At 38.1% G+C, this 26,809-nt stretch overlaps 1 protein-coding gene across 1 annotated transcript in view; it reads left to right on the forward strand.

Moving 5' to 3' along the window:
• Positions 1-26,809, forward strand: part of cacna1ia (calcium voltage-gated channel subunit alpha1 Ia) — a 186,791-nt gene that overhangs the window by 107,715 nt on the left and 52,267 nt on the right. The window contains exons 5-12 of the mRNA XM_026208214.1: positions 2,621-2,718; positions 4,752-4,911; positions 9,687-10,029; positions 10,851-10,943; positions 17,552-17,900; positions 19,204-19,607; positions 23,307-23,458; positions 24,096-24,281. Of these exons, the coding sequence (XP_026063999.1) occupies positions 2,621-2,718; positions 4,752-4,911; positions 9,687-10,029; positions 10,851-10,943; positions 17,552-17,900; positions 19,204-19,607; positions 23,307-23,458; positions 24,096-24,281 (1,785 nt within the window). The remainder of the gene's footprint in view (positions 1-2,620; positions 2,719-4,751; positions 4,912-9,686; positions 10,030-10,850; positions 10,944-17,551; positions 17,901-19,203; positions 19,608-23,306; positions 23,459-24,095; positions 24,282-26,809) is intronic.

Below are 26,809 nucleotides of genomic sequence, written 5' to 3' on the forward strand. Positions count from 1 at the left end.
ATATATATATATATATATATATATATATATATATATATATATATATATATATATATATATATATATTATTATTATTTTTTTTTTTTGCTGAAACATTTCATTGTAAATTTTGTGTATTTTTTTCAGCAGTACTCCCATTATTGTTGATGAAATAAAAACTTAAATCTAAAAGATGTTAACAATAATTTTGTAATTAATGACATTAGTATTTCACCTGTCCAATCAAACAAAAACATCACAGTTTGAACGGTTCAGTTACACAACCGTCTGTTTAAAACAGTATTGCAAAATCAGCATGAAAACGGCATTTACAGACTCCATATGGGCCTGCCGATCATTGTAGTTAAAGTAAACTCTACTAAACGGGATAATTGCGTGTATGTGGGCAGGGTTTTGGCAGTGGAGTGGCTCTGGAGAGCTATGGAGTATTTCTCGCTGTGTGGTTATGTAGACATGTTGAATGTGTGACTACCCGGGCTGCTGCTATGAGATGCTGTCAGTATATTCTCAGTGGCCAATGTGACTCATTCGTCCCGTTCTGTGACTCAGCTCTCACCGCAGATGCCTCCCGTTGAAAAACATCTCATAGAGACAGAGGTTAAAGGGATGCTGACGAGATTGGTGACATCACAGGAGTGTCTGTTTAAAGATGGCCCTCGCTCGGGTGGGAAGGATAAAGAGGCTGTGTGTGTCTGCTTTTGGTAGTACAACAGCATCTAGATTTGTTCTCTGTGATAAACCGTGTAGATTAAAGTGGAGATCAACAGCAGATAATGTGTGCTTCTGTCTGGGAAAAGAAACCCTCTGGCCTCTATTTTCAAACAGACAGTCCCACAGGGCCGTTTGATGCAGAGAGCAATCGGTAACTATCCCAAACAGAGCTGCTCTCACACAGACGAGAGAGATGAACCCCCACCGCTTCAGTTCCTGACACAGTACACATGGTCAGATCAAGATGAACAGCATTGTGCTTTGGGTTGGGTTGCATTAGAAAGGCCTGTTCTCCTTCGGTGTGTTTGTCAGAGAGATGAATAAAGGTCTCTGTAGTGTGTATGGCTAGTCTAGTTTTAAACTACTGCTTCCCTACAGTGGATGTTACCTGGTGCTGAGGATGAAAGCCAGACCAAAACAATATATATATATATATATATATATATATATATATATATATATATATATATATATATATATATATATATATATATTTCTTTCTTTTTTATGTTTTTGAAATAAGTCTCTTATGCTCACTAAAGTTGCATTTATTTGATTGAAAAATAAGGGAAAAACTATAAAATTTGTGCAGTGTTATTATAATTATACTTTAATAATGTTTACTGTTTTAACTGTTTCAATTAAAATGTAATTTATTCATGTGGTCACAGCTGAATTTTCATCAGTCATTATTCCAATTAGTTGATTTGTTACTTTTTTTGTGTGTGAGTAAACTACATTTTAGCAAGATCCTTTAATAAGAAAGTTAAAAATTAGTATATTTATTTGTAATACAAATTACATTATAAATGTTACAAATGTTACTGTCACTTTTAATTTATTTAATGCTTCCTTGCTGTATGAAAGTATTTGTTTCATTTAAAAAGCACCCCAAATTATATTTGTGGCGAGTGGGGCGGGGCCGAGAGGCGTGGGAACGAGGAGTGAGGCCAGGTGTAGTGATTGAAGATGAGCTACACCTGCGCCCCACCACTCGTTCCTACGCCTCTCGGCCCCGCCCCACTCGCCACAATATTAACTTTTTTGGATTAAAAAATGTTTTTATTAAACTTAAATAATAATAATAATTATATATATATACAAATTGAGATAATACAAATTTGTCAATGAACTTTGTTTTTTTTAGTGTATAATCTCAATAGAGATTACTTTCCAAAACAGGAAAGTAACAAACAATGATTTAAACTCCAAAAAAGAGGCACATCCAAATTTTGCTGTAAAGCAGCTGTAAGAAGACAATAGTGTCATTATTCAGCTCAAGTCAGTTCAATGATGGTTCAGTTCAGTTCAATAACTTTATCAATGTTGCAGAATTCAAGAATTAAGAACAAATTCAATTCATAAACAGGACTGTCGGTGGACCAGTCCTCCTCTGGTCTAAATGCACAAACACAATGCAGTATTGATCAGGAAGCATCACGTTGGCATTAGGTGAGAAGGAAACTGCCTTTCACTGGGTTAAGCTTTAAAAAAAGGGTTTTTTTTCTTGTTTTTTTAAAGGGGGAATTTAAAGAGACGTTAGAAATGGTCATGATTATAATGTTTTTGGTATGAAAGATGCCTAACATATAAAAATGTAATACTACAGTATTATAGACGATGACCCCGTACGTAATAAAGTGAGTGGAAGAAAACAGTGTTGTCGTTGAGATCAGCTCATTTAAAGCAAGAAGTCAAGACCAGATTTGAGTCGAGTCGAGTCTGAGTGGTATTGGTCTTGTGGACTGGAGAACATCTGGACTCAGTCTTGACTCGACCTTGACCCTCTTCTGGTCTCTGTCTAGACACTGCTTTAATGAGCTGGTCTAAACTACAGAAACAACACCCAGAGTTTGTTTATACCCAGTGACTGTGACACTAATTTTCTCTGTTTGTTTCTTCTTCTCAGGATGGTTGAATACTCCCTTGATCTCCAGAACATCAACTTCTCCGCCATCAGAACAGTGCGTGTACTCAGACCTCTCAAAGCCATCAACAGAGTACCCAGTGAGTACACACAAACACACTTTCCCCCAAAAGTCTCTGTTTTGCAAACCTCAGGTGTTACACATGATCTGATTAATTGTGTGTCTGATTTTACTGGTTATGTTATTGCCAAGCCTCAAAAGCACCCTCATGTGTCAGCTTCAACCCCTGCCCTATCAAACCCACAGTAATGTGCATGTGTAGCTTTGTATTTGGTGTGCAGGTCTTCCAGAACAGCAAAGCTGGAATGAATCAAAGAGGATTTCAGAGCCATTACTTTTCTGCCACAACCATTAGCAGAGCCAGATTAATCTCTCCTGTAATTGGGTAGAAAAACAGTTGTCCTTGAACAAACGCCATAATTCATATTCCTCTGTCTCACATTCACACCCCTCCCAAACATCGTGGCCTTTATTTGAGCTTCTGTAAGAAGCCCAGGATTTATCAATATTTCAGTGCCCATGGCAATGGTGTAGCGCATGAAATATGAATGCTAACTGAATTAGCTCGCACTTGATTTTGCTTCTCGAAGTCTTAATGAAGAGATAGTGAGTTTTTGAGGGGAGGGTTTTAGTAAGTGTTTGCAGAATGTAGGTCTTTGTGTGTTAACTCGTGTGCATGTGGGGGGAAAAACTGATTTTGAAGACGCACACAAACCCAATGCATATGATGCACTATTACACACTCTCACTCCTGCATGCAGGCATACAGAATTAAATTAGCATCAATTTAACTGTGCATGTAGCATGCCAAATTGTAGCAAGGCTTTATGCAAGATTTTATTAAAGGGATAGTTCACTAAAAATAAACATGCAGTCATCATTACTCATTCTGATGTCATTCCAGACCTGTAGTTTTTTCTCCTTCTGTGGAATAGGCAAAGGTAAATGTTTAGGTAAATGTTTGTAAAATCACCATCTGCTTTTGTTGGAAAAGAGCAGTGTGGACATTTTGCATGGATCCCAAGGTTATCAAAAACCTGGAAATTTCAGGGAATTGTGTAAATTCAGTGCCAAGAAAAAATTTCTGAATTTCCTATTTCTTAAACTATTAGAAAATAATTATAATTTTATTTTATGATTGCAAAATTTTCACATTTGAGGAACTTTGTAACATTGAGGAAAAGGAAAACAATACGGACAGAGAAAGAAAGAGAGGTTTCTGTCTTTATGAACACATGGAAAATGATGTTGTGATGTTGTGCGATATGTAAAAATAACATCCCTCTTGGAAACTAAGCTTGCATGTGACCTTTGCATCACACGTTTTAAATCATCCTCTTCTCTCCTCTTTATTTCATTTTATAAAAAATGTTGTTTGTTTGTTTTTTTAAACTGTGATTCCTTTCATTTCTCTGTAAGTGGCCCAAGACACAATTCTGCTTTCATTCCAGAGGTCCAGATATTCACCGCACCAGTGGCTTCACCAGTCCACATGAAGTTTATAACATTTGTGTTTTACCACACGACTCGATGTGTTAATATGTTCCATCAGTGTTGTGTTAGTTCCCTGTTGTGTTTCTCTAAACCACAAACACTGTAGTAATCACATGCTGCTGTTCTCCAATCAGAACGGACACACACCCTTCATTCAATCCCAGCAGTGCTTCACTAGCAGACACAGGAACACACTCTCACTCACAAACGATCCCACTGGTGTGGAAGAAAAAGCACAAATTAAGTTTTATGAAGACATGCTTTCAAGAGTTGCTAGACGGTCACAGTGACACAAATTGTTATCTAGAAAATAAATGAAGAATAAATGACTGGATGACCTAAAATTATCAATCAATAAGACTGGCAATGTCTAACTTGCGTAACTTGAAAATTTTTAACCGATCAGTGAGAATCACAATGATTTTATGCACTGAGATTTGCTTAATAATAGTAGTAAGTTGAGTCAGTGGTAGAAAAAAAGTTATTACATTTCACGAAAGGATATTAAAACGTCTTGTTTTTTGTTGATGTTGTTGTTGTTGTTTTTATAATGAATATCTCCGTGCACATTATTCTTTGGCATGATAATCTTTTTTCTGTGTTCCTGTGTTTGTGTAGGTATGCGTATCCTGGTGAACCTGCTGCTGGACACTCTGCCCATGCTGGGAAATGTGCTTCTGCTCTGTTTTTTTGTCTTCTTCATTTTTGGTATCATTGGCGTGCAGCTGTGGGCTGGACTATTAAGAAATCGCTGTTACCCAGAGGAGAACTTCACCCTGTGAGTAAAGAGGAGGGCTGGTGAACTAAAGGGAGTGAGAGAGATAAAAGACTGAATGTACTGAATGTTTTCAGCTCACATTTAATTGAAGACAAAAGCAACGAATCTAAAATGTGAGTTTATTTGGATCTCAGTTTAGGTTTACAAGGATAAAAAAAAAATAATCACAAGTCTGCTTTGATTTAAAGGTCATTTTTCATTGCATTTTTCTGGGGAATACAGCAGAGATGTAATAACATTTGGTTTGCGAACATTTTAAACAAATAAGGTGCTTTTTACAGCAGAGTCCAGAGCATTGATCATAACATTATAACAGGCACCTTCCTATTAGAGACCCATCGCAGCAGAGTGTCTTAACCGTGCTGGATTCGAAAGCCTGATTCGTTTGACTAGTGTTATTGTAAGGTTTAGCAGTCCCTTGCTCGGTTGGAAGAGGTGGGCAAGAGTGCGGTTCAGTTATATATAGATCAGTGAGTGTGAGCGCTAACCGCACCGGAGCACAGATCTTCTGGTACGTGCTGCATGATTGCGTGAATATTTCTGAGCAGCAAAAGCAATTGATCTTTAAAGCAATATATTGTGAGAGGGCCGTGTGTTACCGCATCCCATACGACCCAAAATAATAAACCACAAAGTTAACAAAATGATTCACTTCACTGTGTTGTATGAGAGAGCTTCACGTGCTATCAAAAACGTCCTATTTCCAACTTATAAAGTCATGATTATGCGTTCTTTTCTGTAAAAAATAACAGTGGACAGTGGTTTGTTTTGATGATGTTTAGCTTAAATATTGGGAGCATCCCCTCCTGTGACCCATAATTTGTCTGTATGTGTATTATATATATATATACTAATTAATATAAAAAATTATATAATTTTTGCACAGGAGAGACTTGGCATTGTTTCAAAACAAAACCAAAAAAGGAAATATACATTGGTATCGCATCTACAAAACTGATTTGAAAAATAGCAGCATATCGGATATTGGCAAAAATTGTATCCTTGTTGTATATTCTCAAAATGTTTGTTTTTAAGATGTAAACTGGTCTTACTTTTACTCATCTTCTCACTCGTATCCTTCCGTTTAATCTCTCCTCTCATCTTCTTGTTTTTACTGTCTACCTGCCACTAAAATGCAAATGTGGTTCCACCCAGTCTATGGCTCCAGTTGATTAAAACTCAGATTGGCGTCCATATTCATGAGTGGGTGTCTGCCTGAGGTTACCGTGCCAACCCTGGTCTGCCTGCCTCTCATTGCTGTGTGATTGGATTTGAAAGGACTCACGGTGCATGGCAGCGTGCGAGACTCACTGTGCGTTTGTTTGTACACGTGTGTGTGGGATAAAGAAGTGCGTGTCTAAGTTTAAACGTCAGCTGAGGCCTGATTGTCGTTTATTGTCTTGCAGCGAGTATATTTAGAGGCTGGCACTATAGTCAGAAGATGATGAAGTGTCTTGAAAGGAGAGCCTATCATAGTCTCCTGAGAGAGCGCCTGGTTTTCTTCTGCTTCGTACATTCTCTTACAGTCTTCTTAAAATGTAATCCTTCCTTTTCTTTTGGTGGGGATGAATTACTTAAAATGTTTTTATAGGGTTTGAAAGAACAAATGCTACACAGTTATAGTTTAGTTTAGCGTATAAGGCGTGTCTCTTTATTTGAGAAATTTCTTTAGCATTTGCAGACATAAATAACTGTGAATGTTAGATCACAAGTTAGTCGGAACACGTATTTTCACTGGTTTCAGAGGTTGCGTAACCAAAACAATGTTACCATTGCAACAGTTGGCTGCTCAAACACTCTTCGAACATTGAAACTTTAATACTGTCAAAATGTATTGGTTCAAAGTTTTACATACAAGCGTACCAAAGAAACATATTTAAAGCTGCTATTAGCAATTTTGTTAACTTAAGCCATACACCATTTTAACAAAAAGTAATCATGTCACTGTTCTGATTACTTTATTTCCAAAGTAATTAGTAACTAGGTACATTACTAGTTACATTACTTTTTCTTCCATGAAACTGATGAAATCCCAACATACACGCTCCCGATAAATATTTGTTATTAAAGCATCAACATTCACAGAGCACTGTTATTTTTAACTAAAGCAAGCGGCTGCTGAATATATGGTTTGGCATGGCAGAATACCAGCATAGAGTGCTGCATTTATAATCTCTGAAAGACATCTCAGTTCACCACAATCTCGCAAATCTCTGTTATAACGCAATAGATATATACATAATGAATCTTTCATAATGTCTACAATTCGTGCGTTATAAAGCGAGGATTCGTGAACACGCAATTAATTTCAGCACTGCAAACACGTGTTATAGCCTAATTTGAAACTTCATACGCTTGCACCGTTTATATCGTTTTTATTTGATATAAGTTCATGTTGCTTTTGTGCAATAGATTTACATTTACATTTATGTATTTAGCAGACAAATAGATTAATAACAATTTATTTTTCAGATATTTTATGTTTAAATATTTCTATTTTGCGAGAAACCTGTAATCAACTGAATACACAAGACTCGACAGTGCATGAGCTACATCCTTTTTACTATCTCTAGATTATAAAACGCTGCATTCTGTCACCGATGTAACGCGGCAGTAACGTATAGAGACCTTGGATTGTAACTATACTCTAATTACTATTTAGAAAAGTATAACACGTTAAATTGCTCCATTACTAATAAAGTAATAAAATACAGTAATGCGTTACTGCCCAGCACTGGGTTTGAATTGCACAAGTGGAAGAAATTCTTTAAAAAGTCAACCCTCAAAGTCACACTTCTCTTTGGGGCTCGTTTTATGCTTTATTCCTTAACATCCGGCCACCTGCGACGAACCACAAACAGCTTGTCAGTCATTGGTCAATTATCTCCATGTGCGAGAGCAGTCTTATTGGCAGTGGAATGGCATTTTGTGCCACAGTGGGGTGTTAGCGGTGTGCCACGCTGGGCTGTGCTTCTCAGTGCGCTGCCACGCTGTGCCCGAGCCCTGGCATTGGCACAAACATTATTCACACTCCAGCACTCCTTGCAGAGCCCTGACAGACTTACTGATTCTCTGCCCCCTCCCCACCAGTTGTCGCCATACTGCTGAGCTCTTGAAGAAAAGCAGTGCCACGTGGTCCAGCTTGATTGTCGTGTTGGAAATACAGACTGACTTTTACAGGAGAGATCTCAGTGTGTGCCACACAAAGCCCACGGGGGAATCTGCGAAGGTTTGATGCATTGGCTCAATTTGCCATATCACATATATTGATTCATTTTGTGCGTTGGAAATGTGCACACGCATATCCTCGCACGAGTGTCACCACGGCGGTCTGCCTAGACAAATTGCTTTTTCTGGTGTAGCCTGATATGCCATTGCTCATTACTGCTATCGAATGGCTCAGATCTTTTGGATGTCGTGATGTTGAAGGGCAAAGGAAAAATGTCCTCCGCGACAGCAGAAACATTCTTGGCCTTTTATCGAGCTGCGAGTCTGTGGAGGAGTCCTCTGTCCAAATGGGGAGAATTACACCCTGGGGATGATGAACCAATCCTTTCTTGGTGCCCAATACCTCCAACATGGCTGTCATGGGAGCTTTGTGCATGTGCACATTTAGATTAACTGTCTAGACCACAAAGCGACATTGATTGGTCAGTGTGGCTTGCTTGTACTAATGGCATTGTGTGTTGGTTCTTATTTGCGTATACATTTATCTGTGAGAGAAACAAGGAAAGGGAGAAAAAAGGAGCGAGAGAGGGGGAAAGGTAGTGTAAATAGCCATTTTGACCCTGTTATGTGTATGAGAGGGTGAGTGGCTGATGGAAACAGCTATTTCTGGGCAGTGAAACACTGTGATTAAGGGGCAGGCTGCCCTCAATGGGTCACTCACGGATAAATGGGCTTTACACACATGTACGCACACACTACAGACGCTCAGTTGGTCCGTTACAGAATGAATCTACTCTGGTTACTGCTCAGATCTCTTTAGGACTGCAGAGATGTTTCAACTGTGCTGTAAGAACACTTTAATAGATTCAAAATGATTTTATGATTCAATTATTATTATTTTTATATATTATATTTCTTATAGGCACAGGCCTCACAACATTTTGTTCATGTGAAATATGGATTTAATTCTGGGAGTGTACAAAAAATATGATATTTAGGCAAAGAAAATAAAAAACACCTCTGTTCTCTTAGTGTTTCCTTCTGGAGCATCGGTGAGCGTTTGAACTTTTTGTAATACTGTAGTTGCGAATGAGTCCTCACAGTGTGAAACGATGGCTCTCAAAATCACACAGTCTCTGTTGGAAAGGGTTCAAATATGCAAAAGACGCTGGGAAACCAACAAATTTGTGGGACCATTAGAATTTTTCTGAAGAACAGAAGGCAGTTTAACAAATAAGGGACTCATGAACAACTATCACTAAACAAAAAAACGAACAAACTGTGGATCATTACGATAACAAAACACTATTCAGAATCAAGCGAATATAAACTTTTGAACAGGGTCATTTTTAGAAATTCAACTATTATTTTCTTTTGTGGACTATCTTATTCTGGTCATTACTAGATAAACAATTACATGCATTTTGTATGATCCCTCTTGTTTTGGTAAAATAATTACTGATACAGATACTGCAAAGTGTATGTACAATTTTGACCACAACTTTAATTAATAAAAATAAATTTTCTTTCAATGCACATTCATTTTGTTCATTTCTTAACATTGACATTTTCAAAAACCTTGACTTCTCCTTCCGTCTTGTCTTCAGCACATCTGGCATCACCCTCCCCGCCCCATATTATCGGCCCGAGGAGGATGACGAGCGGCCCTTCATCTGCTCGCTGGCTCAGGATAACGGCATCATGTCCTGCAGGGATGTGCCCACTCGGAGAGAAGGCGGACGGGAGTGCTGCCTAGATAAAGATGATGCACTGCACCGCCAGGCCCTGGGCCTGAGCGCGGAGCCACTGGTCAACGGTAGTGCCTCCGCCATGGGGCTCTGTGTGAACTGGAACCAGTACTACACCCGCTGTCATACAGGACACACCAACCCACATAAAGGAGCCATCAATTTTGACAACATAGGTTATGCATGGATCGTCATATTTCAGGTTAGAGATTGAGTCAAGTGGTATTTGATGAAATTACACATTTGTTTCTGATCATAAATCAACAGTGCTTACTACGGGTGTAAATGCGATTCAAAGCATTTTGTTTCAAAGCACAAATCCTCGTGACAGCATTGCATGTGTAGTGTGTTGCAAATGCTAATCCATCCTGATGCGTCTTGGACAACAGCGAAGGGCCGCCTACACATCTGTCAGTCATCCACTGTGGTAAAACAAAGGTTTAAATAAATTATTTGCAAATGGGGGAAGAAAAATCAGCTTGTTTTCACTTTGAATTAATTCGAATTTTTCTTACCCACTGGCAGATAGTTTTAAGCATTTACATTTATTTATTTACTTAGCAAAGTGTTCACCCAAAGCAAACTGACATTGTCTGCAGTTTTAGTACGAGCTAGATTAGTACAAAAGCTACAGAAGGAATGAAATCCAAAAAAGAGCAATAGAGAAGTGTGTATGTGCATATATATATATATATATATATATATATATATATATATATATATATATTTTTTTTATTATTATTTTTTTTTAGATATATATATTGTTATACATATTTATTGTGCTTGTGTAGATATGCTTGTATACATTTCATTATAATTGCTAAAGATTTCTTGTTTTCTGAATGCTTCTAAATCTAAAATATACATTTTATGTATTCTCCCCTCGAAATTTGATTACAAATAGCAGACACATGTTACTTCATCGTAAACAGCATTTGTCTCAACTGATGACTTGTGATGGATCATCTGAGACGGATCTTTCCCAGGTGCATAAAGAGCTTGATTGTGGTCTGGTTTGTGCAGGTGATCACGCTGGAGGGCTGGGTGGAGATCATGTACTACGTCATGGACGCTCATTCCTTCTACAACTTCATCTACTTCATATTCCTCATCATTGTAAGTTTTTATGCCTCGCCATACATGTGTTCGGAGATAATGCATTTGTCCTAATTATTGAGAACTTGTAGTCTGTGGTTTTATAAGGCATATGTAATCTGGGAGGACCTGAAGTTTGGTGACCTTTAACAGAACCAGAGGGTGAACTAGATGTTTGGTCTCACTGGTAAGAACAAAAAGGTCATGTCTTTCCCCATGACACAAAAACACAGCTTAACCCATCACAACAATGACACTTTTAGCACAAAGCTTACTAATTAGGGATGCACTGATATTAAAGGAGTCATGACAGGCAATCTGACCAATCATAATGCAGAATGGCCGTTTTGTCCTATAAACAAATTAGACAGGAGAGTAGATTAACTTTGGTGGACTTAAATTAAAGAAATTGTGTGTATTGGTGTCCTTCTGTGGTTGAAACAAAATACATTCTGAAGTTTATTCATGTTTATTTTGTGCTTTAAATGGATATTAGATGGGTTCACATGCCGCTTGAACCGAGGTGCTACAGAAAACTGTCACGATACATTAAAGAGCCACAAAATGGTATTTATTATTTGAATTTCTGAAAAAATTACCAAAGCTGAGAGCTTGTTTCATACCAGAAGTAACCTGCTTCTGAAAGTGGTGTTCTGTGAGTACACCATGGTAGGTCGGATATAGCAACAGTAACTAAGGAGGGCAGGTTTTTGCAACATATAATAGGTAATTGTACTGTTAAAACATCCTTACTTTCTCGTTAGTCTAAAAGCAAATCTGCCTAAACATCTGCCTAAGCATCTAAAAATCTGCCTAAACAGAGGTGATCTAGGTGGTCTATGCAGAAACCAAACGATAAAGATGACTGGAAAGACAATTAGATGCTGTGCAGTGCTAAGATCTGGAAAAACAGTCGTTGCATTACCTTCCTTCTGATACCATTTTAGGAAAGAGTGAATGAGCTTTCTATGGAGATTTAGACCACGTCAGAAAGAACTTGTCTTTTGTTCTATTCATTTTATTGCAGATTTGTTTACCAAAAAAAAAAAAAAAAACACAGTTCCAAGCAGGATTTGCTGAAAGAGTCAAACTACGTAAAAGACGATGCTGTGCCGACTAAATTGGATCTTGCAGTAATGCTGCAAGACATAAATTTGTGTTTCAAACAGAGCGTTCTGATGAGAAGGGTTAGAAAAGGACAGAACATAGCCTATTACGTTTATGTAAAAATTTTGATAACAACATAAGTAGACCTCAGAGAACAGCAATTTTTTTTTAAATAAAGGCAGTTCATGACCCCTTTAATATATAACGATAAGACTTATACCGATAACTATTTTCATGTTTTGGCTGTTAGCTGATTAATAGCTGATATTAAAATTCTCTACTATTTTAAGTAGAAATAAAAACATAAATAAAAAAAAGAAAAATCAATCATTTTAAATGTAAATTTAGAGTAAAATTAGGCAAGACAACATTATAATGAACAGCTTGAACAACTGACACTCATATTGAGGAAATCTATAAAATCACTATTAATATCCCCCGATAACCACTGTGGTACTGGTATATTGTGCATTGATACTTCTAATTGTTTAATTTTTCTTCTAAAACAAGACATCTGTAAGCCCAAATTTAATAAAGTCTTTTTATTGCAAGGCCACGTAACGTCTAATAGAAGCTTATCAGTTTGATTAGTCCCCCCATACGGTGCATTGCAAGTGAAGTTTAAAGTCTTGAAAAAAATCACTACTGTTATTCCTTAGAGATGTGTCCAGACCCAGCTTTTATTGACAGACTGAACTGAACTGAATCTGAAGAACTCCTGTTGATGCCCTGAGGGTTTCAGAGATGCAGATATTAGCTACACAGCGCATTTAGTTGTCGACAGAGATCAATAAGTGAAGAATCAATAGCTGGGCATTTTAAAATGAATTTATCTTTGTTTCGGCTGAATGTTTAACGATGCCATGATGGAGCCAGGTCCAGCTCCACACCAGCCCTCTCTGTTGAATGGTAGGAACAGCAGCGAACGAGACAGCCCCGCAGTGAGATGTGCTTCGGATAATGTCTCCTCCCAAGATTAAAGAAGAGAGAGAGAGCTGAAAGAAATAACCCGAGGATAAGGAGGAAAAGGATCTGAGAATGAAAGACGGCAGGAGACTAAAGGAATAAAAGAGGAAGGGAATGGATTTAGGAATGAGATCTGCTGGTCAGATAGTAGAGCGGCCTGCTGATGTTTGTTGTAGCTATTTGTGCTTTTCTTTACCTTTCCCGTGTCCTTTGTACAAACAGCTGATGGCTCTGCTGGAGATGCCGAAATCCATTTTAGCCCAACAAATGGCAAGTATAGGGAGATGTGGGTGTGTGTCTGTAGCTAATGACAGGGCCTAATCCTGTGTAGGTCAGCGGAGTGAAAGCATTAGCAGTTAATTAGAGCCCATCAGACTAGCGGACCCCTGCCGCCATCTCTGCAGTCTCACACTTCCTGACAGAGACCCTGCTACCCCGACACATGCTCCCTGTGAAGCTGTCATGTGATCCTTCCCAGCATGCACCAGCAGAACGCCGACTGGTGGAATGTGCCACTGACTGAAGTAGAAAGAGTCTCTCAGGACTGAGACATCACTTAGATTAGTCATCATCCGTATTGTGTTGCCTAAAAAAACAGGAAGTGACAGAAATCAATAGGTGCACCGCAATTGATTCGGCTGTGTACTCGCCCTCATGATTTACCACAGACTTGTTTTGTTTACATAGTACTTTCACTTGCACATGCTTCTCAAACTTGTAGATTGAGAGAGCTGTCTTTAGTTATTAGATTTTTATTTTTAAACATTTTGACTTCAACTTTGAATTTGGTCTAATGTGTTTATAGCTTACCTTTAGCTTTTTACCTCTGGTGATTGAACTTAGTCTTCAATTTAAAGCGGCTTAATTTGTGAAGATCGATGAACAAAACAAAGCTATTATCTTTTTGTCAAGGGAACCAAGGTGATGCTTACTTCTGGGCTGGTCTAGAAGCTTGTCTTTATTCTGATAGGATAGTAGTAACAAGGTCAACAAGTAGAAACGAGGTCTTGAGTTCACTTTTTGCACTTCTGTCTATCCTCTTTAAAGAATAAACAGATGTATTATTTCAAAGTCAGTCAAATGTGATTAAGCATTATGAAACTGTTAGTCATCTGTGGTTTCTGATGCTTTATGCTCTCTGGTGCCCCCTTCACAGCTGGAATCAGTCAAATCCCTGCGTGTCCTGCAGTGTTTGAGTGGAGTGAGATGTGTCTTTTCACTGTATGTGTGTGCAGGTTTATGCGAGTGTGTCCCTCAGCACTTTTATTACTTCTTAGACGCCCTGCTCTGTCTGTAACCAGGCAACCACACAGCCAGCCATCACTACCTGTAGAGAGAGGGCCATAGTGTGCCGACACAGCCCACACCCTGCCGATGCACCTCTATTCACTTCCTTTCACTTCTATTGAACATCGGAGCAATTAATTCAGGCTCGCCTTCTCTGTGCCCGGTTTTTCCTCTTCAGCTGTTCTCTGATGGATCAGTACACATGTGCAGAGGGATCTCAAATAATTAGGTTAAACACATTGTCTCTGATTACAGGCAACAACATATTAACAAATCTTGCTAATTTTTGGATTGCTTTGGGATTTACTAATGGAAATGAATTATGAGCTGATGACATGGGAATCATTTATTTTTTATTTTATTTTACTGTCTATGTTATGTTGGCAAAGTTCTCCCTGCGTTTGCACAGTGATGGCACAATAATGAAATGAGCGGTTCTGCCTACTGTTCTTTTTTTGGACAGGCAGTCTTAAGGTCACCCTGCCTGCAGCCAGACCCTTTGATTGTAAGAGCAGTTTAAAATGAGAGTATAAATCATCATCTGTCATACTTCATCCAACTGTAACAGAACTGAAATATACTCACTAACCAGCACCCCTTTGACCTCTCCCTTTCTACTTCTGCCTTGTTCCATCTGTACTTTATGTCTAACCTTATTTCTTTCTTTATTTAAAATAATCTAGAATAATAGTTTTCTGCCTGTAGTAGAGGCACCATTCTTTATTTCAGTTAGTACATTAATTCAAATAAGTTCTTCATGGCTAATCTTCTAGTTTTGTGAGATGTTAAGTATTAGTCATTGAGTAGTCGAGATTTATTAACCACATTAATAATCAGATTCAATTGAAATGGATCATTCAGACCAACTATTCCTGAAAGTGAATCATTTCAAAGATTTGAGTTGTTTTATTCAAAAAGATCCATTCATAAATTAGACATGGTTTGTTACATCATGGTTTCTCAGAAATGTGCCAATGTTTTGAGTAGTTTTATTTATTTGTTTATTTTTAAAGATTCATTTTTGGCTTTTTTTGGCTTTTATCGTGATAGGACAGTATGATGACAGGAAGAGAAGTGGGAGATAGAGACAGGGATGGGATCAGGATCGGGAAAGGTCCATAAGCCAGGACTTGAACTCGGGACGCCCAAAGTCCAACAGCACTATATGTTGGTGCAATGCCCACAAGGCTATCAGTGTAAAGAGTTTTATTTTTATCTTATTCAGTTTTTATAATTTTATTTTATAGGAGAACTAGAGTCAATGACTAGATTTTTAGTGAATAGTGATTTAAATTATAATCTATTCTTCACACAAAACCATTTTTATACTGCTTATTTTGTCATTTTGAGGTCCTCTTTCATTATATTCAAAAACGCCCTGAAATTTCTTCAAAAAGTCACTTTTGTGTTTCACAGAAGAAAGTCAGTCATAATGCACAGGCATGAGGATGAGTAAATTTTTGGGTGAACTATCACTTTAAAAATCATATACAAGACACAGAAAGGATTACGAGTGTGTGTGTCAATGCATGCAGAGGAACTGATGAGAAGAAAGGTGACTGCAAGGAAAGAAGTTGTCTATCTGCATAAAACAGTGGTCCAACTGTTGATTAGGAGCAGTCCAGTCACACATCAGACTCCCAAATTAGGACAGCAGATGTGGAGGCAGGACCTGCCCCCCCACACACACTTCTGTGCATTTCTCCACCTCCTGTCCTCCTCACGACTCATCCGTCCTCTCTGATCCCTACTTCACATATGTAGGATCAAGGCTGTACTTTCATTAAGACCTAAGAGCGAGTGCTGTGTGCATTCGCGTGTTGACAAATGCCAGTGATATGAATGGCTTTCTGTTCTGTTCTGTTGAGTCTGGAACTGGTTCACTCGCGGTCTTTAAAATGATTGGCTCATGATTCTAATCCGTTTCACATTGGCAGAGGGATCTAGCCCTTCTCTGCGAGGACTAGGAGATATTTAGAGGTTTTGCTCCTATGAAAGAGTCTGATAATTATAGCATATCAAAGCCAGAGCAATACAGGCACAAACACAACAAAACAGGATCTTGTTTGGGCGTCAGCTGACTTTTTCAAACATAGGGTCCGTTTATAGCAGCTCATCTAGACAGCTATGGTGGCTGCTTATGCCAAACACTGCAGCACAGGCTGCGTTAGAGAGCTTAAAAGGGGTTTAGGTGTCATGTAGATCTGGATGTTTAAAGTAGCTGAGACTTCACACGTCAGTGCAAGAGTTATGGTAACAGAATCTAACTTAAAATGTATCTTTAGTGGATAAGAAAGCAATGACAGCAAAATGCTCAAATAAATTAACTAAAATATGTTTTTAAATGTGCAGTGCACCCAAAAATGAATATTTAGACATTATTTATGTGTTATGTCAAACCCTGTCATTTTACACTGAATGCTAACTGGAGTATTAAAGGGATACTCTGCCCCAAAATAAAAATTAAAATGAAGTTAAAATTAAAATTGTCATTAATCATTTCCCTCCATGTTGTTCCAAACCCGTAAAAGCTTTGTTCGTCTTCGGAACACAATTTAAGATATTTTGGATGAAAACCGGGAGGCTTGTGACTGTCCCATTGACTTTCCAAGTAAATTACACTGTCAAGGTCCAGAAAAGTATGAAAAGCATCGTCAGTTAGACCATCTGCCATCAGTGGTTCAACAGTAATGTTATGAAGCGACGAGAATACTTTTTGTACATTAAGAAAACAAAAATAATGACTTTATTCAACAGTTTGTCTCCTCTGTGTCTCTACGCATCACCGTAGCGCAAGTTTGGAGAACATCCGCTGAATGCAAATGCTATATTCCCAAAATATCATACAATACTTTTGTCTGGCAAAAAGGCCAAAATGTTGCTATTCATTGAAAATATTTGCTAGCAGTCCTTGGAATATTTATAAAAGAAGCAGTAATATCTGAATTGTAAATGAATCTGGGGGATTGTTTTACTCGGTGGAACTGGTGGATCCATTTCACACAATAATTATTCACAAGTTCTGCTTATTGACTTATTGACTTATTGCTTATTGCATATAACTGTTGTGAGTGTGAGCCATCAGTAGATTGAACTGAATATCCAAATGCATCTGTTTTAAAGAGGGTATGTTATTGAACAAAAACTTAATTTTGTGTCTGTTTCTCAGAAAGTAGCTTACCAGAAAGCACTGTAATGTTTCTGTAGCATTTTTTATCCAGAGAAGAAAGTTAGTCAACTCTCTCGCTACTTCTTCTTTTCTGTTCCAGATTGGATCTTTCTTCATGATTAATCTGTGCCTGGTGGTCATTGCCACTCAGTTTTCAGAGACCAAACAGCGAGAGCACCAGCTGATGCAAGAGCAACGCGCTCGCTACCTGTCCTCCAGCACGCTGGCTTCGCTCGCTGAGCCCGGAGACTGCTACGAGGAGCTCTTCCAGCTGGTCTGCCACATCCTGCGCAAGGCCCGCCGCCGCTCAGCCGCCCTTTACTACATGCTCCGTGGCAAAGCCCCTCCCCCTGGAGGAGGGAGGGGGCGTGGCAGGGGAGGTGCAGGATCAACAGGGGGAGGAGCTAATGTGAATGGCAGCAAAAGACACCACTGCCATTCTACTCAGAGTGAGTAAGGAGAGAGTTAGAGACAGAGGAATGGCATTGGGTCATAGAAAAGCTTTGTCTAAACAGTGCTGTGGAGAAAATTAATCAAACAAAAGTTTATTTTAGTCTGACATTAGCTCAAAATACTAGCAAGCTGTCATTCTAAATTGCTCTTTCTTGTCTTATATATAATGTTGAAAAGGTTGATTAGTACTAGAGAAATGAGCCATCCTAAACTGCCCATTTTTGCCTAAACAGTGTTAAAAAAATGATTTAGTCTAGAACATCAGTCGTCCTAAACTAAACTAAACTATCCTTTTTCACTCATAGTATAGGAAAATTAAAAATAATGAGAAACACTGTTCTTTTTCATATATATGTTGTGCTAGAAAGTCTGATTTGCTGGGATCAGATCTGGTCAGACTCAGAAATGTGAGAGAATGTTTGAAAATCTGATTCATGTGTTTGTCCTAAACTATCCTCTCTCATTCAAATGTAGCATTGGAAAGTCTGATTGATTTTGTCTTGATCTCTTATCTATCACTTATATTTGGCATGAAACATTTTTATTTATTCAACATTTATTGAATTGATTCATGTTAAACTGCCCTCTATTGCTTATACTGTATGTTGGAAAGTAAAGTTTTTTTAACAACGTGAAAGTGTTTTTTTTTTAACAATGTAAATGAATGAATATATATATACAGTATATATATATATATATATATATATATATATATATATATATATATATATATATATATATATATATATATATATATATATATATATATATAAAACACTGAACAGCATTTTAAGTAGTTAAGTAAATCCTAAATTAATTTGCATTTTAAATTAATTGTTAATTAAGTGTTTTTATTCAATTTTTTTTTTCTTTGATTTAGTATCAATTTATCCGTAAAAGTCTGATGTCATCACTGTCCATTCATTCTAACCCCAAAAGAATATGTTTCTAAAATTAGGAATTAATTTGTTATTTTTAGTACGTTATTTTATACAGTATTGCCCTTTTAAGTTGCTTTAGTGTATTTTAGCTTGCTTTGTATCAGAAAAAAATAGCTTGTAGCCTGGCCAAGTTTCAAAGTAGCTTCCCCACGACTCTGAACCAAATAGCAAGTTACAAAAGCAAAGAGCAAGTTGCAATAAAAACAAGAACAAATCCATTCACGTGTTTGCTTTTATGGCCCAATGACATTTCAATCCCAAGCAGCAGCGTGGCAGTTGTCCAAGAAACTGACTGAATTTTATTGTATTATATGAAAATGTCAAACAGAAATGTTGAATTTTTCCATCTGTCTCGCAGCGCCTCACTGTATTCACGATACCAAGTTGGACCACAGCTCCCAACCTCTGGAGAACGCCATCTCCCTCTCCATCACCCCAAACCCAGAGGAGTGTCCACACTGTACTGCCGCCCTGTCACTCAAAGAGGGGGCGGGATCGACGGGCCACTCCGCCAATGGGGAGGAAGAGGAGGGTGCGCTGGAGGAGACTGACAGGGATGAGAACCGCTTGGACGAGAAGGGGGACAATGACTCCGAGGACTCGCCAAAGAGGAAACGCTCCTGTTTTGGGAAATGTAAAGATGTTTGGGATGAAATGCGAGTGAAGCTTTGGGGTATAGTTGAAAGCAAGTACTTCAACAGAGGGATCATGATCGCCATCCTCATCAATACAATCAGCATGGGCATCGAGCACCATAACCAGGTAATTTCACCCGCAGTGCAGTCTGTTCACATAATGAACCCACACTGAAGAAGTGTTCAACCTCATCATGTCATATATTACTGTAATAGCCGGTTCTTTCTGCGGTGCTGATAGAGTCTACACAGGGCCTGCCATTCAAAGTAATAAGAGCGTGTGCAACGGCCTTTGGAGTCTTGTTGGATTTTTTCTTGTCATGAAAGTGCAGTTAATTATCTTTGGAAGATGTAGAAAGCTACTACTACTCATGCACACTCTCTCTATCTTGCTCTCGCAGTATGTTTCTCCTCCTCCACCCCCTCATGTCTTCACTGCCTCGTCTGCAGTGGGGACTGTTTTCTCATCTCTCTGGGCTCTAAAAATATCAACAAGCAGAGAGAGACAGATGCAGAGAGAGAGAGAGAGAAAGAGGCTTCTATTACGCAGCATTTTTAACATGTGAGACATCATGTAAATGCAGCCTACGCAAGCAAACAGAGGAGCCCCTGTGTACGTGCTCGCATGTAAACAGGACTTTCCTCGTGAGAGTTTGTGCTCCATTCGGTATGGTTAAACGGATCATGTGTGATGACATCATCTGCTGTGACTCAGTATGTTTTAACCTGACTCTTAACCAGCCTAGGAAAGATCACGGTATTTACATGTGTGTGGGCTGTATGTGTGTGTGTGTGCTCGAACACAATAGTCGATCGAACAAGTGTCAATGCGTTCAGTCTCTCCACACACAAATGCATTTAAAGGTTCCTGTTGCTCTAAGAGAAGAGCGTGTTGCTAGCAATGACAGGGTCATGGGTTTGATTCCCAGGAAGTGTATCAACTGAAATTCTTTCGATATGGGAGGTGAGTGCCAAGATCATGCAGGGATTGTCTGAGGAAGCAGCAAGAGGATGTTTCAAAATACTGAAATGCCAGCAACTGAACTGCAGATGTAGGATCAAAATTTTCTAACAGCTTGTGCCAGTGCAAACCATCTTTTTCCATTAGAATAGTACTGTCAGGATTAACGAAAGACGTGCAGTGAAGAATTGCGCAAGGTATTAAAATGCATCACGCAATGTACGTGATTTAGTAAGATTTGCGCTTGTCAAATTACTAGTATTTATGCCATTATTTAATGCCCTCCAAAAACATGTCTTAAAGCAGTTAATCTGAATAAATGGGAATTAATTGGTAAAGTATTCCACTGGAAGTGGAGTACTGCACTAAGGAGTGCCTTTAGTTGCATAAGCTGTCCAGTCATTTGTGTACAGGAAAAGGCCTCCTTACTGTGCCATGCATCACATTCTTTCTTCCGTGGAACACAAAAGAAGATATTTTGAAGAAGTTTTGGTAACTTTTGACCTTCATTGCATGGACAAAAAAACTAAAACAATGGAACATTTCTGAAAATATCTGCTTTTATTTTCTGCAGAAGTAAGTTGGAACACGAGGGTGAGTAAAGTGGGTGAAGTGTCACTTTAAAACATGCTTGATTTTGAACTCAATTACAAGGATTGGTATTTTGGACCAAACCAATTCAGTTCAATTCAGAAGAAGGGTTGACTCTTCCTAAAATCTGTATTCTGAATTTTTACTGCATTTAACATCTTGAACACCTTAGCTGTTAAAAAAGCTGATAAAGCGTGTTCTATAAAATATGCATAGGTGTAATATCCTGGTGGAAGAAGCAGGTCATCCAGGTATTTGTCATCTACTTTGTCATGAGTATTATGTTTTTGGATGCTCAACACTTAGTTGGTGTACTTTCGCACACTATGTTGTAGGTAAGTTGCAAAATTTTTGATGCAGAGATAGCGTTAAACATTTGACTGGCCCCTGTCTCCAAAATCCAGCTCGAGGAACACTGAAAATGACTGACAGGCAGCAAATGCCTAAAAGTCTTCAGTGATCTGTCGGGTTGTAGTGACAATTTATTCATGGTTTACCAAAAATCACTTACAGCATTGTTGACGTATTGTACAAATAGGTTTGATAATGAGATGATCTACTGATGGATTGATTTAAGAGCAGTTTACTGTACAGCCTGTGGGAGGACAAAGAAAAAAGGAGTGATAAAAATGCAAAGAGGGAGGAGAAGCTATTGGTGTTTCCTTACCGTATTGTTTTGCCATTATTACTCCTGATTGCTGTGTCAATATTCAATTTCTCTAAATGGCATCTCCCAGGAGCTGCCTGTGGTTTGGTTTTCATTCGTCCTTCATTTGTGCTTTCTTGGCTTTAACTCGTCAATGGAGAGATATCGATCAATAAAGGGATAGAGAGAGAAGGAACAAAAGGGACAACGAAGGAAGTGTTCTTATATCAGAGTTCGCTTTTGCTCCCCTGGAATTCGCGCATGAACATACATAGTGCTATCGGTTGAGATAAGGTGTAATGGATTTATGTGATGTCAGATTACACAGCGTGGACTGAAGCAGATCAGGGTGGCCTGTTGATCCTTTTCTAAGCGCAGTAGATCATACACTTCGATGGACCCCCCACAGTCTGTTCACCGACTGTCTGATGCTTAGTGCACACAGAAATGGCTTAAATCACCAGCTACAAGCTGAATAGCTGGATTTCTACTATGTACATGACCACATAGGTTGTTATTATTCTGCCTGGAAACAAAGCTGTGCTACCAGGTTGGGTTAACAGAACCTACTGTATTTTTACTGTAGTAGTAATATGAAACTACCATTCAAAATTTTGGGATCAGTTAGAATTTTATCTTGCGATTTATAATTTTGCGAAATATTTCAAATAAATGCTATTTTGATCTCTATATTAAGATTCCAGAAAAGTAAAGAAAAAAGTATCACGGGTCACACATTCTGTATCAGAATGATGGGATCTTGGAGAAAAGCTGCAGAAATTTCAGCCTTGCCTTCACATAATTACATTTTAATAAACACTATATTAAAATAGAAAACAATTTTCTTGAAAAGTTATAATAGGTCGCAATATTACTGTATATCACTGTATTTTTGATCAAATCAAAAACATTATAAAATCAAACCGACCCCATTAAATATTACTGTGTGTAATATATAGTTATTTTATACATCATATTTGCATGTTATGTAAATGTGCAGTGAGCATCAGCATTTTGATTACGGTAAAATAACTAAATTTACAGTGAACTATTGTAGATAACTACAGATATTCTCAAGCAGAATCAACTTTAATTTTTGCATTTGTTTGTTTTTATATTATCAGTAATTATTTTTGGATTGACAGCAGTTTTTACTGTGTTTTCGGTACAAACGTTCACAGAGACTTAATGTTTTTCTGCACCTTTCTGTGTTGTCTAAACAATGCATTAAAAAAAATGGTCACCTGTCAATCAGACGGATTCTTCCTGTCAGAGTGGGCAGTCCTTGGTCAGAATAAGCTGCAGACATGCAGCACTTACAATTCACATATATTATCAGTGTACTCCCATCACCCCTGATCTTTTTCTAACTGATTCTCCACAAGGAATTGTTCAGGTTTAAACTCAGTTTTCTCTGACCTTTATATCATATGAGGAGGTCACAGCCTCACTGAAGAACTCATGCTTGCTGTCAAAAGCTGATCTTGTCCATGCAACAATGCACACACTCTCTTGAACAGCAATGCAGTGATCTGAAATGACCTCTCCACATTTACCTCTTCTTTTATTCTTCTCAACCTCTCACTTGTCCTCAATGTCTCTCTCTCTCTCTCTCTCTGTGTCTACAGCCAGATGAACTGACTAATGTCCTGGAGATTTGTAACATAGTGTTCACCAGTATGTTCACCCTGGAGATGATCCTCAAGCTGACTGCCTTTGGCTTCTTTAAATATCTGAGAAACCCCTACAACATCTTTGATGGCATTATTGTGATCATCAGGCAAGTGCATTCACGTTTGTAGAATGTCTAAAAAAAATAATAATAATAATCATATTCATAATGCATAATATTTTGATAAAATAACAGCTTGACTGGAAATAACTCAAAACTCAAAAATGCATTTTACTCATTGTCTCATTGGTAACCAGGTACATTTTAGCACATTTTAAACAGGTACAAAAATTGTTAGGTACAAACAATTTTGGTATAGAGAAACTACAAAAAGTGACACCACAACAGAGTAAATATTTATTGGGGAAACAAGCTTTTTAGTACAATAATTATGCTACAAAACATTATGTTTTAAGATTCAAGACAAGTCAAGAGTGCATAAACTGTATGGTTTTTGCCTGTGAAAATTTGATGAAATGTCACTAATGTGACAACACCTTAAAGCTATTAAAAATATATGTAAAGGCCATTTGCGTAGCAAAAATTTATGATGAAGGCAAGATAAAATGTCAGTTTTAATGTCGTGTTCAAGTAAAGGTTACTCTGTTATAGGCTATTTTTGTACCCTTGCAACACAAGCTGCATACATATATAGATATACAGTATAAATGTATATATAAATGTATATACACACAGACATTGATTCTACATTATAATCAACAGTTTTGTGTGTGTTTGTGTATAGTGTATGTGAGATCATTGGGCAGTCTGATGGGGGTCTGTCCGTCCTGAGGACATTCAGACTGTTGAGGGTCATAAAGCTGGTACGGTTCATGCCAGCTCTGCGGAGACAGCTGGTGGTCCTGATGAAGACCATGGACAACGTAGCAACTTTCTGCATGTTACTAATGCTCTTCATCTTCATATTCAGGTAGGTTGAGCTTCACTCTTGTGCATGATGATTAATATGAGGCAGGGCAACAACTTACTGCATGATGGAACCTAAAAATGTCCCTAAATTTAAAGATATGGGGCAAAACGCCCATTTGAGATTGTGTCTCATATATACATCACATAGTTAAGAAATATCACACGAGCAGTAAGCTAAGTGCAATATCACATGAGTGCAAATGTGATACTCATCTTATACAACTGTTCATTAAGAAGTTAATATTGTGTTATTTTAGACATAGTGTTGTCTGTTTTGCTAAATTTTGCCAACCAAAATATAAAGACAAATCAGAACTGTTCATCCCCGAACAACCCATGTTTGCATTTCATTTCTTAATCCACGTTTTGACCGAATTTGGTGAACCATTTGGCGCGTTGAACCATTGGCCATAGTCTCGTTGGCTTTGAAGTGGCACTGCACAGATCGATCACAGATGACATCAAAGTACCAGAGAGCAATTCAAAAGCACAAGGAGTCGTCTGCTCTCTGAAGCTCTTGCGGTTCTTTGATGTCACACACCGGTCGGTCCGATGGTGACGATCCGCTTCCAGTCGAACAAGCCTAATGATTCAATGAACCATTTATTAAGAACCATTTACTTCACTCCTGAATGAATCAGCCATTTGAACGAATGAAACGAATGAATAAATGACTCGATTTAATCGTTAAGACATCTACCACCACTTACTGGACGTTTTTAGTTTATTATTTATCATTAAAGAAATAATTTCATATTTTCATAGTAATAATACAATTAAGAAAATAAATTATTAAAGTTATAGTTCACCCATTTCTGTCATCGTTTACTCAAATGGTCCAAAAGAGTATATGTGATAAATTGTATCAAACAAAATATTTCTTGCTGAACCTACTTTTTGTAAACTATGTTTGATGCTTTGCACAACTATGACTTTACATTATCTTTTCAGAGTATTTTCTCAAAATTTGATATGTGATTAATTAGATTAATCACCACATCATGTAATTAATTAAATAAAAAATATTGATCGCTTACCAGTCCTAATATGTGTATATATATATATATATATTATTATTTATTATAATTTTTCATTCTAAATTTTTGCATTCAAATGGTTCTCTTATGCAATTGAAACTCACATCTGTGTGCTTACTCATAGTCTCTGTCCGCACCCATACACACACTTGTTTGTAATAAACGCCACACGCTTTATCACACAAAGCAAGCAAGGGTTTATGAAATCTCTCACCTGACAGCAGCTGGATCACGCCGGGCTCTGTATGGCTGAGCGTCTCAGCTGCACAGTGTACACCTCAGCTTCAGCTGCGAGTGACGGGCCCATAAGGATCAGAGTGAGATTGATGGAGGGCGGAACAATAACACTCAGGCCCCTGGTGCCCACTGACTCTCCCGCCTTCCCCCTGCAGCGCTGCAATTCCAGCAGAGTGCACAGAGACAGATGGAGGCTGCTGCAGGATTGAGTGCATAAACCAATCCCGCCGATCTGTCTTTTCCACTCATGTTTAGCTTTCAGCATATCCCCTTCCCCCCTCTCCAACCTTCTCGATTTATAACCCCTCATCTGAAAACAATGCCCTGATGTATGTCTCTTAAATGGATAAAGTCGTCCCCAGCCTGCAGGTAAAGTCAACAGGCTTTCGTAACTGTTAGCAGATGCCTGGGATGACGTATGGACAAAGCGAATGGAGAGAATGAATCAGCATTACAGACTGGAAGCTGTATTTTTGCCAATTATTAATTGGCTTCATCATTGCTCTGCTGCATAGAGAGCTGCTGAACACAAATAAGGAAAGAAACATGTTTGTCTCTGGGTGGTTTGTATGGAGTTGTGTGTTATGTTACTTATAAAAGTAATGCGGCACAACATTGCTATTATTTTCATTATCCCTGGGTGGAGATCACTGTACTTCCCAGTGATTAGTTTTTCTTCAGAAAAGTAAAAACATGTCACAGGACTATCAGCATTCTGATTTAAACATTTCTATGGTTTTTATGTAGGCATATTTTTTACAAGCATATATTTCATTTTCTTGAAATATAGACTTTCTTAGGGCCCTGTTTTAACGATCTAAGTGCATGGTCTAAAGCACATTGCGCCAGTAGAATGACAAGGCCCTTAAAGGCCTAAACTTTGTCAAAACAACAGCAAAGTTTATTTTAACCATATCTGAGAGTTTCAGGACAGAGCAAAACTACCACAGCTCTGATGCAGTCCCCAGATTTTGATATTTTGTCCACTATTTATATTTATCAGCCTTGTTTGGGGGTCATATGATGCAATTTCAATTTCTCCTTTCTCTTTGGAGTGTTACAAGCTCTTGATGCATAAAGAAGATCTGTAAAGCTGCAAAGCCTACAGTATCAAATCTTTAAAAAAAATCGTTAACAAAGTTAAGACTCTACCACGCCCCCCTAAAACAGCTCATTCAAACCCGCCCCCACATGTCTATGTCACTATGTGGAAACATTTGCGTAATGCCACACAAATGTTCATGCAAAGAAGGAA

Source organism: Carassius auratus, chromosome 28 (genome assembly GCF_003368295.1).
Source record: "Carassius auratus strain Wakin chromosome 28, ASM336829v1, whole genome shotgun sequence".
Lineage (NCBI taxonomy): Eukaryota > Metazoa > Chordata > Actinopteri > Cypriniformes > Cyprinidae > Carassius > Carassius auratus.